At 53.9% G+C, this 17,938-nt stretch overlaps 1 protein-coding gene across 1 annotated transcript; it reads left to right on the top strand.

Annotated features, from left to right (window-relative positions):
- The first annotated feature begins 540 nt into the window (after nucleotides 1-540).
- Nucleotides 541-17,848, top strand: TUFM (Tu translation elongation factor, mitochondrial). The gene is made up of 11 exons (XM_074954176.1): nucleotides 541-640; nucleotides 8,282-8,328; nucleotides 8,947-9,109; nucleotides 9,482-9,648; nucleotides 10,538-10,642; nucleotides 15,504-15,668; nucleotides 15,751-15,883; nucleotides 15,975-16,079; nucleotides 16,186-16,337; nucleotides 16,441-16,560; nucleotides 16,692-17,848. The coding sequence occupies exons 1-11, from the start codon at nucleotides 592-594 to the stop codon at nucleotides 16,860-16,862; spliced, it is 1,377 nt and encodes a 458-aa protein (XP_074810277.1). The 5' UTR covers nucleotides 541-591; the 3' UTR covers nucleotides 16,863-17,848.
- The last annotated feature ends 90 nt before the right edge of the window (nucleotides 17,849-17,938 follow it).

The raw sequence follows: 17,938 nt of genomic DNA, 5'->3' as shown, positions 1-17,938 counted from the left end.
AACGCGGTGGGTTCAGGCCCAGGGTCTGGCAGCACCTGGGACGCCCCCAGCTGAGCAGCCCCACAGTCCTCCAGGGCCATAGAGTCTAACCCGGGGCAGGGGTAGAGTTGGTCCCTTTGAATCATCCTGCAGTCTGGAGGGGCAGAGTCCTCCTTGGCCATAGAGTCCCCGCAAGGAGCTAGAGTGGCTCTGCCCGAGCCTTGCTGGGGGGTCGCGGCCCTGGCAATCGTGGAGTCTCCAGCTGGCTAGCGAGGCTCTGCATAGACCACAGACAGTCAGTGGGCAGCCGAGCGCCATAGAGTCCCCGCTCCCGTGCCGACGCAGTGACGCCTGGCGGAGGATAGAGCGGCTCCAGTAGCGCCATAGAGTCTCCCTCAGCCGAGGCTAGAGAAGCGCCTCCTGTCCAATACAGTCCCCCCCGGCCCTAGAGAGAGCGGCTCCCGGCACACCATAGAGTTCTTACGAGGTGCTAGAGCGGCCGCGCCACATTTCCGGTGTGCTTGCGACTCTTTGCCGGAAGCGGCTGTCTCCCGGTTCATTCATTGGCTCTGGAGGCCGCCGCAGTTGCGTCACTTCCGGTCCTGTAGGAAGATGGCGGCGCACGCGATGTTTGCCCGAGGGGGATGGAGCGGGGCCGCCGGTCAGTGACCGGGGAGTATGAAGGACATGGGGGCAGGTCGGGGGGTCTCTGGCGGGTGGGGGCAGGAAGGACGTGGGCAGGAGGTTGGGGGTCTCTGGGGGGAGATTACAGGAGGTGGGGGGCAGGAAGGACGTGGGGGCAGGTCGGGGGGTCTCTGGCGGGTGGGGGTAGGTTAGGGGGCAGGAAGGACGTGGGCGGGAGGTTGGGGGTCTCTGGGGGGAGGTTACAGGAGGTGGGGGGCAGGAAGAACGTGGGGGCAGGTCGGGGGGTCTCTGGCGGGTGGGGGCAGGTTAGGGGGCAGGAAGGACGTGGGCGGGAGGTTGGGGGTCTCTGGGGGGAGGTTACAGGAGGTGGGGGCAGGAAGGACGTGGGGGGCAGGTCGGGGGTCTCTGAGCGGTGGGGGCAGGTTAGGGGTCAGGAAGGATGTGAGCGGGAGGTTGGGGGTCTCTGGGGGGAGGTTACAGGAGGTGGGGGGCAGGAAGGACATGGGGGCAGGTCGGGGGGGTCTCTGGCGGGTGGGGGCAGGATAGGGGGCAGGAAGGACGTGGGCAGGAGGTTGGGGGTCTCTGGGGGGAGGTTACAGGAGGTGGGGGGCAGGAAGGATGTGGGGGGCAGGTTGAGGGTCTCTGGGGGGTGGGGGCAGGTTAGGGGGCAGGAAGGACGTGGGCGGGAGGTTGGGGGTCTTTAAGGGGAGGTTACAGGAGATGGGGGCAGGAAAAACGTGGGGGCAGGTCGGGGGGTCTCTGGCGGGTGGGGGCAGGTTAGGGGGCAGGAAGGACGTGGGCGGGAGGTTGGGGGTCTCTTCGGGGAGGTTACAGGAGGTGGGGGGCAGGAAGGATGTGGGCGGGAGGTTGGGGGTCTCTTCGGGGAGGTTACAGGAGGTGGGGGGCAGGAAGGACGTGGGGGCAGGTTGGGGGTCTCTGAGCGGTGGGGGCAGGAAGGACGTGGGTGGGAGGTTGGGGGTCTCTTCGGGGAGGTTACAGGAGGTGAGGGGCAGGAAGGACGTGGGGGAAGTCGGGGGTCTCTGGCCGGTAGGGGCAGGTTAGTGGACAGGAAGGATGTGAGCGGGAGGTTGGGGGTCTCTTCGGGGAGGTTACAGGAGGTGGGGGGCAGGAAGGATGTGGGGGGCAGGTTGAGGGTCTCTGGGGCGTGGGGGCAGGTTAGGGGGCAGGAAGGACGTGGGCGGGAGGTTAGGGGTCTTTAAGGGGAGGTTACAGGAGATGGGGGGCAGGAAGAACGTGGGGGCAGGTCGGGGGGTCTCTGGCGGGTGGGGGCAGGAAGGACGTGGGCAGGAGGTTGGGGGTCTCTTCAGGGAGGTTACAGGAGGTGGGGGGCAGGAAGGACGTGGGGGCAGGTCGGGGGTCTCTGGGAGGGTGGGGGCAGGTTAGGGGTCAGGAAGGACGTGGGCGGGAGGTTGGGGGTCTCTGGGGGGAGGTTACAGGAGGTGGGGGGCAGGAAGAACGTGGGGGCAGGTCGGGGGGTCTCTGGCGGGTGAGGGCAGGTTAGGGGGCAGGAAGGACGTGGGCGGGAGGTTGGGGGTCTCTTCGGGGAGGTTACAGGAGGTGGGGGCAGGAAGGACGTGGGGGGCAGGTTGAGGGTCTCTGGGGGGTGGGGGCAGGTTAGGGGGCAGGAAGGACGTGGGCGGGAGGTTGGGGGTCTCTGGGGGGAGGTTACAGGAGGTGGGGGGCAGGAAGAACGTGGGGGCAGGTCGGGGGGTCTCTGGCAGGTGGGGGCAGGTTAGGGGGCAGGAAGGACGTGGGCGGGAGGTTGGGGGTCTCTTCGGGGAGGTTACAGGAGGTGGGGGGCAGGAAGGACGTGGGGGGCAGGTTGAGGGTCTCTGGGGGGTGGGGGCAGGTTAGGGGGCAGGAAGGACGTGGGCGGGAGGTTGGGGGTCTTTAAGGGGAGGTTACAGGAGATGGGGGCAGGAAGAACGTGGGGGCAGGTCGGGGGGTCTCTGGCGGGTGGGGGCAGGTTAGGGGGCAGGAAGGACGTGGGCGGGAGGTTGGGGGTCTCTTCGGGGAGGTTACAGGAGGTGGGGGGCAGGAAGGACGTGGGCGGGAGGTTGGGGGTCTCTGGGGGGAGGTTACAGGAGGTGGGGGGCAGGAAGGACGTGGGGGCAGGTCGGGGGTGTCTGAGCGGTGGGGGCAGGAAGGATGTGGGTGGGAGGTTGGGGGTCTCTAAGGGGAGGTTACAGGAGGTGGGGGGCAGGAAGGACGTGGGGGCAAGTCGGGGGTCTCTGGCCGGTAGGGGCAGGTTAGTGGACAGGAAGGATGTGAGCGGGAGGTTGGGGGTCTCTTCGGGGAGGTTACAAGAGGTGGGGGGCAGGAAGGACGTGGGGGCAGGTCGGGGGTCTCTGAGCGGTGGGGGCAGGAAGGACGTGGGCGGGAGGTTGGGGGCCTCTAAGGGGAGGTTACAGGAGGTGGGGGGCAGGAAGGACGTGGGCGGGAGGTTGGGGGTCTCTGGGGGGTGGGGGCAGGAAGGACGTGGGCGGGAGGTTGGGGGTCTCTGAGGGGGAGGTTACAGGAGGTAGGGAGCAGGAAGGATGTGGGGGGAGGTCTCTGAGGGTGCAGGGAGGTCTGGTTTTCACAGTGTTTAGGGGTGGAAAGGCCAGTGTGATAATTTAGTCTGACTCCCCGGCACAGACCAGGGATCTGCCCCACAATAATCTTAGAGCTGATCTGTTTGAATCCACCAGAACCCTTGATAAATTGTCCTAGTCGTTAATTACCATTGGGTAATTGGATGATCTGGGAAGGGCAGGGGATTTTTGCGGGGAGAAAAGGATCTGGGGGTGGAATGTAGGGGCAGGTTATGTGGTGGATGGAGATTATGGGGAGGAGCAGGGGTCAAGGGAGAGGTTGGTGGGGACAGGGAGGCTCTGGGGGTTGGAGGTGAGTTCAGGAGAGCAGGTGGCTGTGGTGGGGTGTTTGAAGGCTCAGTGATGGTGGAATGGGGGCTAAGCAGGGAGCTGGGATCCTGAGAGAAAAGGGATGGCTCTGGATCAGGCCAGGAGGCATTGTGTGGAGAGCAGGGGGTGCAGCACGCAGCTTACGCTGTGGAGCGGGGTTATGGGGAGGAGGAGGGATCTGGGTTTGGGGGGTTGGTGGTGAGAGGAGGGAGAAGGGATTTGGAGGGTGGCTGGAGTCAGGTTGTGGGACAAAAGAGGGTTATGGGGTGATGTGGGGGCAGGGTGGTGGCGGCAGGGCAGCAGGGATTCTGAAAGGAGAGGGATGGGGTCTGGGTTGGTGGGGTGGGGAGCAGAGTAGTCTGGGGGGTGTTGGAGGAAGTGGTGGGTGTGGGAAGGGGGTTACTGGGGAGGGAGGAGAACAGGGTGGTCAGGGTTAAGGAGCGATGACACCTATTGAAGGAAATTCTGAGGAGCATGGCATGGAGGCTGAAAGAAGGGGGCAAGGCTTTGCAGGATGGAGTGCAGTAGGGTGATGAGGGCTTTGGCGGGAGAGTGACTGAGTTTGGGTAGAAACTACTGGGGGCTGCAGCTCTGGGGGCGGGCTGCTTCCGTGCAGTCAGCAGGAGACACTGGTTGAGATTCTCCACGAGAACTAGGTGGGAAGTCGGATTGGATGGTCACAGAGTGGGTGCTTCTGGCCTGGACAGCCAAGAGTCTGAATCCATCTGGTCTGCCTCTTGCCCCATTCACTGAGATCCGTCATAACCCAGGCCCTGCCTTCACCCCAGCACTGCAAGCCCTGAGTGTTTGGACCAGCAGTGCCAGCGACCACTGATCTAAAAGGGTGCCCCCTGCTCCACCCCATGGAAGGGCGCAGTCCCTGCCCCCACTGGAGCTGAGGCCAGTCGGCCACAAGTACCACCAGACACTGGGCTGGAAGGGACCTCGAGAGGTCGTCTAGTCCAGCACCAGCACCGAGGCAGGGCCAAGTAACCCTAGTCCAGCCCCAGCTGAGGTTTGTCCAGTCTGTTCTCAAAACCCTCCAGAGACAGGGACCCCAGAGCTGAACTAGCCTCCTAGTTAGAAAGTTTTTCCTACTATCTTACTTAAATCTCCTTTGCCAAGATTGAGCCTGTTACTTCTTGTCCTGCCTTCAGTGAACACAGATCGTTGTTCCCCGTGAAAGAAAGCGTAGAATCAAATAAAGTAAAAATCTTAAATTAACCAAACTGTACCACAGAATCTTTATGGATAGTAATTCCATGCTCTAAGAATAAGGATGTAGCAGTAGGGATATATCACCAACCGTCTGACCACGATGGTGTTAGTGACTGTGAAATGCTCAGTGAGATTAGAGAGGATATTAAAATAAAAAACTCAGTTGAAATTCCCCATTATTATTATCTCCATATTGACTGGGTACTTATCACCTCAGGAAGGAATGCAGAGATAAAGCTTCTTGACACCTTAAATGACTGATTCTTAGAGCAGCTAGTCCTGGAACTCATAAGAGGAGAGGCTGTTCTTGATTTAGTCCTAAATTGAGCACAGGATCTGGTCCAAGAGGTGAAGATAGCTGGACCACTTGATAATAGTGACCATAATATAATTAAATTTAACATCCCTGTGGCAGGGAGAACACCACAGCAGCCCAACACTGTATCATTTAATTTCAGAAAAGGGGAACCACACAAAAATGAGGAAGTTAAACAGAAATTAAAAGGTACGGCGTCAAAAGTGAAATCCCTGCAAGCTGCATGGAAACTTATGGTGTCTTTAAAAAAAGAGGCTCAACTTAAATGTACACCCCAAATTAAAAAACATAGAGAACCAAAAAAGAGCCACTGTGGCTAAACAGTAAAGTAAAAGAAGCAGTGAGAGGCAAAAAGGCATCATTTAAAAAGTAGAAGTTAAATCCTAGTGAGGAGAATAGAAAGGAGCACTGGGAAAGAAAGTATAAATATACAATTAGGAAGGCCAAAAAAGAATTTGAAGAACAGCTAACCAAAGACTCAAAAAGTAATAGCAAAAATGTTTTTAAGTACATCAGAAGCAGGAAGCCTGCTAAACAACCAGTGGGGCCACTGGACGATCGAGGTGCTAAAGGAGCACTTAAGAACGATAAGGCCATTGTGGAAAAACTCAATGAATTCTTTGCATCCGTCTTCAAGGTTGAGGATGTGAGGGAGATTCCCAAACCTGAGCCATTCTTTTTAGATGACAGATCTGAGGAACTGTCCCAGATTGAGGTGTCATTGGAGAAGGTTTTGGAACAAACTGATAAACTAAATAGTAATAGATGGTATTCACCCAAGAGTTCTGAAGGAACTCAAATGTGAAATTGCAGAACTACTAACTGTAGTCTGTAACCCATCATTTAAATCGGCTTCTGTACCAAATGACTGGAACAAAGCTAATGTGGTGCCAATTTTTAAAAAGGGCTCCAGAGGTGATCCCAGCAATTACAGACCGGTAAGCCTGACTTCAGTACTGGGCAAACTGGTTGAAACTATAATAAAGAACAAAATTGTCAGACACGTAGATGAACATATGTTGGGGAAGAGTCAACACGGTTTTTGTAAAGAGAAATTATGCCTCACCAATCTACTAGAATTCTTTGAGGGGGTCAAGAAGCATGTGGACAAGGGGGATCCGGTGGCTATAGTATACTTCGATTTTCAGAAAGCCTTTGACAAGGCCCCTCACCAAAGTCTCTTAAGCAAAGTAAGCTGTCATGGGATAAGGGGAAAGGTACTCTCATGAATTGGTAACTGGTTAAAAGATAGGAAACAAAGGGTAGGAATAAATGGTCAGTTTTCAGAATGGAGAGAGGTAAATAGTGGTGTTCCCCAGGGATCTGTACTGGGACCAGTCCTATTCAGCATATTCATAAATGATCTGGAAAAAGGGGTAAACATTGGGGTGGCAAAATTTGCAGATGATACAAAACTACTCAAGATAGGTAAGTCCCAGGCAGACTGCAAAGAGCAACAAACGGATCTCTCAAAACTGGGTGACTGGGCAACAAAATGGCAGATGAAATTCAATGTCGATAAATGCAAAGTAATGCACATTGAAAAATGTAATCTCAACTATAATATAAAACGATGGGGTCTAAATGAGCTGTTACCACTTGTAAGAGAGATCTTGGAGTCACTGTGGAGAGTTCTCTGAATACATCCCCTCAATGTGCAGGAGCAGTCAAAAAAGCGAACAGAATGTTGGGCATCATAAAGGGAGAGATAAGACAGAAAATATCATATTGCCTCTAATCCGTGGTATGCTCACATCTTGAATACTGCCTGCAGATGTGGTCACCCCATCTCAAAAAAGATATATTGGAACTGGAAAAGGTACAGAAATGGGCAACAAAAAATTATTAGGGCTATGGAACGGTTGCTGTATGAGGAGAGATTAATAAGACTGGAAAAGAGACGACTAAGGGGAGATATGTTAGAGGTTTATAAATCATGACTGGTGTAGAGAAAGTAGATAAGGAAGTGTTATTTACTCCTTCTCATAACACGAGAACTAGGGGTCACCAAATGAAATTAATAGGCAGCAGGTTAAAAACAAACAAAGGAAGTATTTTTTCATACAACACACAGTCAATCTGTGGAACTCCTCACCAGAGGATGTTGTAAAGGCCAAGACTATAACATGATTCATAAAAGAACTAGATAAGTTCATGGAGGATAGGTCCATCAATGGCTATTAACCAGGATGTGCAGGGATGGTGTCCCTAGTCTCTCTTTGCCAGAAGCTGGGAATGGGTGACAGGGGATGGGTCACTTGGTGATTCCCTGTTCTATTCATTCCTTCTGGGGCACCTGGCATTGGCCACTGTCGGAAGACAAGATACTGGGCTAGGTGGATCTCTGGTCTGACCCAGTAGGGCCACTTTTATGTTCTTACCCTCTATAACAGCCCATAACCAAGCTGAAGAGTTCCCCCTCCATCTTCTCTTCTCTAGACTAAACAGGCCTAGATTCTTAACCTTTCCTCACAGGTCAGGTTTTCTAAACCTTTGATAGGTTTTGTTGCTCTTCTGTGGACTCTCCAGTTTGTCCCCATCTCCCCTAAACTCTGGCACCTTGAATTGCACCCAACACTCCAGCTGAGGCCTCACCATTGCCAAGGGCAACAACTACCTCCTGTGTCTTACATGCAACACACCTGTTAATACACCCCAGACTGAGATCTGCCTTTTCGCTCCTGTGACTGCCAGCCAACGAGTCCCTGATTTGTAGCCGTGCATTGGATTTTAACTTAAGTGCTTGTCTTGTCTTTACGGCTTGTTGATTTCAGTCCAACTCTCCACTTTCTCAAGGTGTTTTGTATTGTGAGGATAATGACTAGCTGTCCGTGCTGGCGAGGCTAGATCCCAGTGGAGAATGGGCCCCGGCATGCTGAGGAATGTGCAGTCTAGGTAGAGTCGGAGAGGGAAAGTGAAATATGGAAAGGAGATGGGGCTTGTTCAGTGCCGGAGCTGGGGAGTGAACCCAGGAGTCCAGCCCAGGGCCCCACCGCTTGGTGTGCAAGGTGCTGCACAAACGCAATAGAGACAGTCCCTGCCCCAAAGAGCTTCTGATCCAGGCACCAATCGAGAAGCACCAGGGGCTCCTGATGACCGGGGTGGGGTGGGGCCTCCAAGCTGACAGGAGATGGGCGCGCGGGGCGGTGACTGAAGAGCACGACAGGGTGATCACAGCTTTTCCCTGTCCCTCTTACAGGCCTCCGGGGCTGCCTCTCCCACCATCTGCTGGGCGTCTTGGGGACGGTAAGGAGCCACCTGGCTGGGATGGGCTGTGGGGGAAACTGCCATGACCATACAGACGTACACACACACACTACCCTAGTGCACTGGGGTGTTTGGGGGCTTGGCCACAGAAGAGGGAAATTGGGGGTGAGGAGGGGGTTGGGGCAGCTATGTTGGGATGGGTTGGAGTTGTGGAGTTAGGGTAGGGAGGTGAGGGGGACATGGGTAGGGGGCCATAGGATGGGGGTTTGGGGGCTGTGATGGGGTGTGATTGGCAAAATGGGTTGTGGGGAGCCCAGCTGTGTTGGGGGGCTTGAAGAACCCTGGTAGGCTGGTTGGCTGGTGAGGTTGGGAGTGGCCATGGAAGCTATGCTGCATGTCGTGGATGGATGGGGAGCTGGGGTGGGGGGGATGGGGATGTGGGGGGTGGTGCCCGGGTGTGGTCGGTGGAGGGATGTGGGGAGATTTGGGGGGTGGAGCCCAGGTGTGGTCGGTGGAGGGAGGTGGGGAGCTGTGGTGGGTGGGGTTAGGGGATGGGGATGTGGGGAGCTGTGGTGGGGGGATGGGGTTGGGGCATGTGGGGAGCTGTGGGGAGGGCCATGACGGGTATACTTGTGCCAAGGCTCCCTGTGCCCCTAGGTGTCCCCGCCCAGCCCAGTCTCCCGCCTCTGCCCCATCCTGGTGCGCAGCTTCGCTGTTGAGGCCAAGAAAACCTACGTGCGGGACAAGCCCCATGTCAACGTGGGCACCATCGGGCACGTGGACCACGGCAAGACCACACTGACGGCTGCCATCACCAAGAGTGAGTTGGGGGGCCTGGAGCATGGGGTTGTGCGTCCTGGGGTTTCCTGTGACCCGGCCCCATTGGTTGGGTCACGGTAGCCACCAGAGGCCCCTGCTGAGACGAGGTGCTGCCCACAACCCCTGCCCAGGCGTGCCGATGCATTGTGCTGGGTGCTGCAGAGATCCAAAGGGAACAACCCCTGTCCCCAAGAGCTCCCCGGCTAAAGGGGTGAGCGTGGGAACAGGAGCCAAGTGGAGAAAGGACTGGCCCAAGGTCATAGAGAAGGTCACTGGCAGAGCTAGGAATTGAACCCAGGAGTCCTGGCTTGCAGCCTGCCTCTCCTCCCGAGCTGGTTACTCACCCCCTTTTTCTGCTCCTGCCCCCCCCCAGTCCTAGCTGAGGCTGGAGGTGCCAGGTTCAAGAAGTACGAGGAGATCGACAACGCGCCGGAGGAGAAGGCTCGTGGCATCACCATCAACGCCTCCCATGTGGAGTATGCCACAGCCAACCGGCACTACGCCCACACGGACTGCCCCGGCCATGCTGACTATGTCAAGGTGAGGGGGATGGGGGCGGACCTGCCCCTTTCATGCTGTGGGTGAGTCGTTGTGGTACTACTGGGCAGCCACGTTTCCCAGAATTCTGCTGTCTTAAAGGGCCAAGCCCCCCCTTGCCTCCTAGTCCCCGAATGTGCCCCCTCAATCTCTTCCTCCGTCCTCACATGCCCACCCCCAATTGCCCCACTGTCCCTGCCCACACCCTCCTGTTCCTGCCTTTATCCCTAACCCCACAGCCCTATGCCTGTCTCTCTGTACCTCCGTACCCCCAAAACTTACCCCCTCTAGCCTGTCCCTCCTTCTGTCCCCAAACATACTCACCTTTGTCCACCTCTGTGCCCCTCCCTTTGTCCACCCCCCTGTCCCCACACTCACCATCCTTCTGTTCCCAAAGACAGATTCCCCCCCGCAATCCCTTCGTCTGTCCCCACATACCCCCTCAGTTCCTTCGTCTGGCCCCCAAGACACCCCCACTCACCCCTGCTTCCTCCTCCTGGCCCCCGAGACAGCCCTCTGTCCCCAAACACACAGCCCTCTGCCCCCTCCGTCCACCCAATCCCTCCCTCTGTTCTCACATGCATGCTGCTTCCTCCTCCCGGCCCCAAGATTCTCCCCCCGCTTCCTTCTCTTGCCCCCGAGGAACAGTGGGCAGGTGGGGAGCGGCAAAGGGCAGGGGTAGACAGGCCGGGGAGCAGCAAGGGGCCTGGGCAGGGAGCCGCTCTTCTGGGGATTGGGTCTGTGTGTGTCACCCTGACAACTTCACCACCAAGCTCGGTGCATCAATAACACATTCCCGCCCCCCAGTTCTGTTCCCTCCCCATACTGTGCTGGCTCCCCTGCCCCCATCCCCTGGTCCCGGCATCTGAGCACCGCCGTCCCTGTCTTCCAGAACATGATCACTGGCACCGCTCCCCTAGACGGCTGCATCCTTGTCGTGGCGGCAACAGATGGGCAGATGCCGCAGACCCGAGAGCACTTGCTGCTGGCCAAACAGGTGAGGGGGGGTGATGGGTTCCCTAGGTGCAGCCTGGAACTGGGGTACTACTGAGCCCTCTGGCTTACCAGCCTGGGTTCACTCCCTCACTGTGATGCTGGGATAAGCTGCAAACCCCTCCAGGTCCTGCACGCACACAGCCATCCACAGGCAGGGACACCGCCAGCTGAGTTAAATGAATGCTTCTCCTAGCTACTCATGAACCAACACTAGAGAGACTCCAGCCAATTTCCCCCAGCTCCGCAGCTGAGGATCCCAGACCTGGACTGTCCTGCCCTGGTCAGAAGCCTGGCTGGTGTAAGTTTATTACCCAGTCTGCTCCTTCTACAAAGGAAAGTGTGTGTGCACCAACCCTTGCACCCTGAGCAGATTCCCCAAGCACTTCAAGCAAAATGCGCTATTGTAGGTAAAATACCAAACAGATTTGTTAGCGACAGACAGATGGATTGTAAGTGATTATAAGTAATAGGCATGCAGCTCAAAGTTGGTTACTTAAGAAATAAAACACATTTGCAGTCTGAGTTCTATTAACTAGGCAGGATTTGAATCAGGCCGTATCTCACCCTGGGAGATGGTAGAGTTTCTGAATACGCAGGGTGGGGTTCTCCTTTCCAGCCTGGGACCCCCTTCCCAGTTCCGTGTCTTCCAGCCGGGTTTCCAGGTGTTGAGTTGTGGTGGGTGAGGACCACTGATGATGTCACTTCCCCCTTTTATAGCTTCTTCCAGCTTGCGGGAAAGAGCCTTTGCTATGATTGAGTCAAGCAGCCTCCACTGCGTACCTGCTCTCTCTGAGAGGTCTCCATTGTACACACTCCTGGGACAGGCCCTGGGAGTGTGGATTCCCCTTAATGGGCCATCAGTGTTGTCTGGCCCTTCTGTTGTTGTACCTGAAAGGCTGGTTGTGGTTGTCTCCCAACCTCACAACAACATATTTCACAAACACATACACAGCAAAACTTCATAACTTCCCATCCAGTGACAGCACCTACAGTCCAACAGGAGATTAATGTTCAACAGCTCAAGACTTTTAACATGATACCTCCCAGTTCCACGTGCAGGGCCGGTTAGACAGGCAGAACTGCAGGGTCTCAATGTGTGGATGAGACAATAGTGTAGGGAGGAGGGGCTTAGATTTATTAGGAACTGGGGAAGCTTTTGGGAGAGGGGGAGTCTATACAGGAAGGATGGGCTCCACCTAACCAAAATGGAACCAGATTGCTGGCACTTAACATTAAAAAGGTCATAGAGCAATTTTTAAATTAGGGGCTGGGGGAAAGCCATCAGATGTGGAAGAGCACATGGTTCGGACAGAGACATCCCTTAGGGGAGGATCTATTAATAGAGATTCTCTATGTCCTAGTGAGGATGAGAGGATGGGTAATGATAAAATACAGGCAGGGTCTGATCAGAAACAATCAAATAAGAGTCCCATTCAATTACATCGTGTAACTGCAGACAGCTAAAAGGAGACAAGTTTTTTAAGTGCTTATATACCAATGCTAAAGTCTAAATAATAAAATGGGTGAACTAGAGAGCCTCGTATTCAATGAGGATAGTGATATAATAGGCATCACAGAAACTTGGTGGAATGAGGATAATCAATGGGACTCAGTAATACCAGGGTACAAAATGTATCAGAAGGACAGAACAGGTCATGCTGGTGGGGGAATGGCACGATATGTGAAAGAAAGCGTAGAATCAAATGAAGTAAAAATGGTAAATGAATCAAATTGTACCATAGAACCTCTATGGATAGTAATTCCATGCTCTAATAACAAGAATATAGCGGTAGGGAGATACTACTGACCCCCTGACCAGGATGGTGATAGCAACTGGGAAATGATCAGGGAGATTAGAGAGGCTATTCAAATTAAAAACTCAATAATAATAATAATAATAATAGGGGATTTCAACTATCCCGATATTGACTGGGTACATATCACCTCAGGATGGGATGCAGAAATAAAAGTTTCTTGACACCTTAAATGACTGGTACTTGGAGCAGCTGGTCCTGGAACTCACCAGAGGAGAGGCAATTCTTGATTTAGACCTAAGTGGAGCACACGATCTGGTCCAAGAGGTGAATATAGCTGGACCGCTTGGTAATAGTGACCATAATATAATTAAATTTAATATCCCTGTGGCAGGAAAAACACCACAGCAGCCCAACACTATAGCATTTAATTTCAAAAAGGGGGACAACACAAAAATGAGGAAGTTAGTTGAACAAAAATTAAAAGTTACAGCGCAAAAAGTGAAACCCCTGCAAGCTTAAATGTAGCCCCCATAAAGTGAAACCCCTGCAAGCTTAAATGTAGCCCCCAAATTAAAAAACATAGTAAGCGAACCAAAAAAGAGCCATTGTGGCTAAACAACAAAGTAAAAGAAGCAGTGAGAGGCAAAAAGGCATTGTTTAAAAAGGGGAAGTTAAATCCTAGTGAGGAGAATAGAAAGGAGCACTGGGAAAGAAAGTATAAAAATATAATTAGGAAGGCCAAAAAAGAATTTGAAGAACAGCTGGCCAAAGACTCAAAAAATAATAGCAAAAATGCTTTTAAGTACATCAGAAGCAGGAAGCCTGCTAAACAACCAGTGGGGCCACTGGACGATCAAGGCGCTAAAGGAGCACTCAAGGATGATAAGGCCATTGTGGAGAAACTAAATGAATTCTTTGCATCGGTCTTCACGGTTGAGGATGTGAGGGAGATTCCTAAACCTGAGCCATTCTTTTTAGATGACAAATCTGAGGAACTGTCCCAGATTGAGGTATCATTAGAGGAGGTTTTGGAACAAATGGATAAATTAAAGAGTAATAAGTCACCAGGACCAGGTGGGATTCACCCAAGAGTTATGACGGAACTCAAATGTGAAATTGCAGAACTACTAACTGTAGTCTGTAACCCATCATTTAAATCCGCTTCTGTACCAGATGACTGAAGGATAGCTAATGTGACTCCAATTTTTAAAAAGGCTCCAGAGGTGACCCCGGCAATTACAGACCGGTAAGCCTGACTTTAGTACTGGGCAAACTGGTTGAAACTATACTAAAGAACAATATTGTCAAACATATAGATGAACATAATTTGTTGTAGGAAGAGTCAACATGGTTTTAGTAAATGGAAATTATGTCTCACCAATCTACTAGAATTCTTTGAGGGGGTCAAGAAGCATGTGGACAAGGGGAATCCAGTGGATATAGTGTACTTAGATCTTTAGAAAGCCTTTGACAAGGTCCCTCACCAAGGGCTCTTACGCAGGGGTTCTCAAACTGCGGGTCGGGACCCCTCAGGGGGTCACGAGTTATTACATGGGGGGTCGTGAGCTGTCAACCTCCACCCCAAACGCTGCTTTGCCTCCAGCATTTATAATGATGTTAAACTGAAAACATTTAATATATTTATAAGGGAGGTCACACTCAGAGGCTTGCTATGTGAAAGGGGTCACCAGGGCAAAAGTTTGAGTCACTGCTCTTACGCAAAGTAAGTTGTCATGGGATAACAGGGAAGGTCCTCTCATGGATTGGTAACTGGTTAAAAGATAGGAAACAAAGGGTAGGAATAAATGGTCAGTTTTCAGAATGGAGAGAGGTAAATAGTGAGGTCCCCCAGGGGTCTGTACTGGGCCCAGTCCTATTCAACATATTCGTAAACAATCTGGAAAAAGGGGTAAACAATTAGGTGGCAAAATTTGCAGATGATACAAAATTACTAAAGATAGTTAAGACTTTGGGAGACTGCAAAGAGCTACAAAAGGATCTTTCAAAACTGGGTGACTGGGTAACAAAATGGCAGATGAAATTTAATGTTGATAAATGCAAAGTAATGCACATTGAAAAACATAATCCTAACCACTCAAGAAAGATCTTGGAGTCATCATGGAGAGTTCTCTGAAAACATCCACTCAATGTGCAGCAGCAGTCAAAAAAGCAAACAGACTGTTGGGTATCATTAAGAAAGGAAGAGATAATAAGACAGAAAATATCTTGTTGCCTCTATATAAATCCCTGGTTCGCCCACGTCTTGAATACTGTGTGCAGATGTGGTTGCCCCATCTCAAAAAAGATATATTGGAATGGAAGAGGTTCAGAAAAGGCAACAGCAATGATTAGGGCTGTGGAACGGTTGCTGTATGAGGAGAGATTAATAAGACTGGGACTTTTCAGCTTGGAAAAGAGATGACTAAGGGGGGATATGATTGAGGTCTATAAAATCATGACTGGTGTAGAGAAAGTAGATAAGGAAGTGGTGTTTACTACTTCTCATAACACAAGAACTAGGGGGTCACCCAGTGAAATTAATAGGCAGCAGGTTTAAAACAAACAAAAGGAAGTATTTCTTCACACAACGCACAGTTAACCTGTGAAACTCCTTGCCAGAGGATGTTGTGAAGGCCAAGACCATAACTGGATTCAAAAAAGAACTAGATAAATTCATGGAGGATAGGTCCATCAATGACTATTAGCCAGAATGGGCAGAAATGGTGTTCCTAGCCTCTGTTTGCCAGAAGCTGGGAATGAGCGACTGGGGATGAATCACTTGATGATTCCCTGTTCTGTTCATTCCCTCTGGAGCACCTGGCATTGGACCACTGTCATTAGACAGGATACTGGGCTAGATAGACCTTTGACCCAATAGGGCCATTCTTATGTTCTTCTGTACCTCACAAGGCAGACTTTGTACCAATCAAGTCATAATCCTATCGCAGTGGTGAATATGGGGCTGACAGGGTGCTGTTGTGGTGTACAGAGTGTCACAGGGGTCTTTGCCAGAAGTCCTGGGTGTGGGCTGTGAGTCAGGGGATCCCCTCCCCAAGGACCGGGCTGGGGCTGGCTGGGTTGTCCCTCACCCTGTGGCCCCCTCAGATCGGGGTGCGGCACATTGTGGTGTACATCAACAAGGCGGATGCGGTGGAGGACCAGGAGATGCTGGAGCTGGTGGAGCTGGAGATCCGGGAGCTGCTCTCCGAGTTTGGCTACGATGGGGAGAAGACGCCCGTCATTGTGGGCTCTGCCCTCTGCGCCCTGGAGGTGAGTGCCCCCTTCTTTCCCCCACCCTCTCAGCAGTGCCTCACCTGCCCGCTGCCCATGATAATGCCCTCCCTTCCCCCAGCACCGCAGCCCCGAGCTGGGACTGAACTCCATTCTGAAGCTGCTGGACGCGGTCGACATGCACATCCCGCTGCCCACGAGGGAGCTGGACAAGCCGTTCTTGCTGCCCATCGAGTCAATCTACTCCATCCCAGGTAATGCCCGCTGTCCCCCCCGCCCCGTGCCTTTCCAGGGACACCCCCCCCCTCCCCAGGGCGCCCTGGCACTGACCCCTCTGCCTTGCAGGGCGTGGGACCGTAGTGACGGGGACACTGGAGCGTGGCATCGTCAGGAAAGGGGAGGAGTGCGAATTTGTGGGGCACAACCGGAACCTGCGCTCCGTGGTGACAGGTAGGGGGTGCAGCTAACAGAACCCCTCACCTCTCCCCTCCCAGTGCTGGGAGAACCCCACTGCCCAGGCTGGGGAACCCGAGCTCACCCCATCACTTCCCCACAGGCATTGAGATGTTCCACCAGAACCTGGAGCGGGCCGAGGCCGGGGACAACCTTGGCGCGCTGGTGCGGGGGCTGAAGCGGGAGGATGTGCGGCGTGGCATGGTGATGTGCAAACCGGGCTCCATCAAGCCCCATCAGAAGATCGAGGCCCAGGTGGGGCCTGTGCTGGGGCAGTTGCAGCAGTGGGCTGGCTGGGGGGTGGGGTGGGGGACGGAGGGCTGCTGGGTGGTAACAGTCTCTCCCTCTGTGCCCCCAGGTGTACATCCTCAGCAAGGAGGAGGGTGGGCGGCACAAGCCTTTCGTCTCTAACTACATGCCTGTCATGTTCTCCCTTACCTGGGACATGGCCTGTCGGACCATCTTGCCCCCTGGAAAGGTACAGAGCCCTCCTATCCTGCCCCCAGCCACAGCCCTCCTTTTCCCCAAACTTCCTCCCCATCCTGGTCAGTGGTGGCCAGTGGCCAACCTATGCCGCTCTGACCTGCCCCCACTCTTCCCCCATGGCAGGAGATGGTGATGCCCGGCGAGGACGCAGCCCTGACCCTCACCCTGCGGCAGCCCATGGTGCTGGAGGAAGGTCAGCGCTTCACACTGCGTGATGGCAACCGCACTATTGGCACCGGCGTGGTCACCAAGACGCTGGAAATGGGGCCAGACGATGACAAGTGGGGAGCTTAAAGGCTGGGCTGACCCAGCTCTGCCCCCAGGCCTGTGTCTGCAAACAGTGGGGGAGGGGCTAGTTTGGTCTGGTGTCCTGCTCTGTGTGGGGATGCCCCAAGAACCTGTTTATGGCGGCAGCATCACAGTCACCGAGAGCTGGGTGCAAGCTGCTGCTGTGGGGCAACAGAAATCGAACTGCTCCCCTGCCCAGAGCCCCTCCAGCAGGGGGCTAGCAGGGCATAGGCAGCTTCTTGCTGTTTGGTTTCTTTTGTTAATAAAGGTGCGAATCACAGCTGGGTTCTTCCTGCTTCTTCAGGGTGCGGTGTGCTGGAGGGGACTTCTGGCATGGGAGAGCTGGTGCCAGAGGCTCACATCCCCCCAACGGGTTGGGCTCTGATAGTGATGCTAGCCCTGCAGGGACCAGGCAGCACTGATTCCTTAGAGGGCCCTGCTCTCGTCCAGGGCCCAGTGGACTAGCAGGGGGGCAGCACCCAGCTTTGGGTGCTTGCTGAGCAAAGCAGTGGGGGAAGGGGGTGGATTAGCTCCCACGGAGCACAGCTGGGAGCTGATGAAGCCAAAGGAGGATGGTGGCACAAGGGCAAATAGGGACAAACTACCCTGGCTGAAGTCAGGGCAGAGATGGGATGGGGGGGAAAAGCCTCCCCCCAGCATGGATTGCAGAGCCCCAGGCTCCTTCACCCCTTCCAGGAGCAGCTGGATGCCACTAGCAGGGGGGAGTCCTGCCACCCACCCCCTGCTCCAGCTGAGGGGCAGCAGCAGATCTCACTTCCCCCTTCACAGGCTTCTTTCTGGCTGCCCCATGCTACTTTTAGCCACTCCTTTACAGGGATTGTCAGCAGTGAGTGCATGCCTGCCTCACAGCCAGGCTTAGGCTAGGGCCCACCCCGAACAGCAGAAATGAAGGGACAGAGAGAAGAGAACAGAAGCCAGAACTCCAACCCCCACCCAGGCTATTCTTTCCCCCCAAGCCCCCAGAGACTCACCCCAACACCCACAATGGAGTTAGTTTAAAATTTTATTTTATTTTTTTTCCCACTTTTTAAATATTTTTATGTAATAAAAAGTCGGTGGTC

Source organism: Natator depressus, chromosome 6 (genome assembly GCF_965152275.1).
Source record: "Natator depressus isolate rNatDep1 chromosome 6, rNatDep2.hap1, whole genome shotgun sequence".
NCBI classification, from domain to species: Eukaryota; Metazoa; Chordata; order Testudines; family Cheloniidae; genus Natator; species Natator depressus.
Note: the sequence above shows the minus strand (reverse complement) of the source record. Positions and strands in the feature narration are given on the sequence as shown.

What these genes read in the sequence shown, in the direction of transcription:
- TUFM (XM_074954176.1), top strand. Translation starts at nt 592, where the DNA reads ATGGCGGCGCACGCGATGTTTGCCCGAGGGGGATGGAGCGGGGCCGCC. An exon ending in ACTTGCTGCTGGCCAAACAG is followed by an intron (nt 10,643 to 15,503) that starts GTGAGGGGGGGT and finishes TGGCCCCCTCAG; the next exon opens with ATCGGGGTGCGGCACATTGT. An exon ending in CCTGCGCTCCGTGGTGACAG is followed by an intron (nt 16,080 to 16,185) that starts GTAGGGGGTGCA and finishes ACTTCCCCACAG; the next exon opens with GCATTGAGATGTTCCACCAG.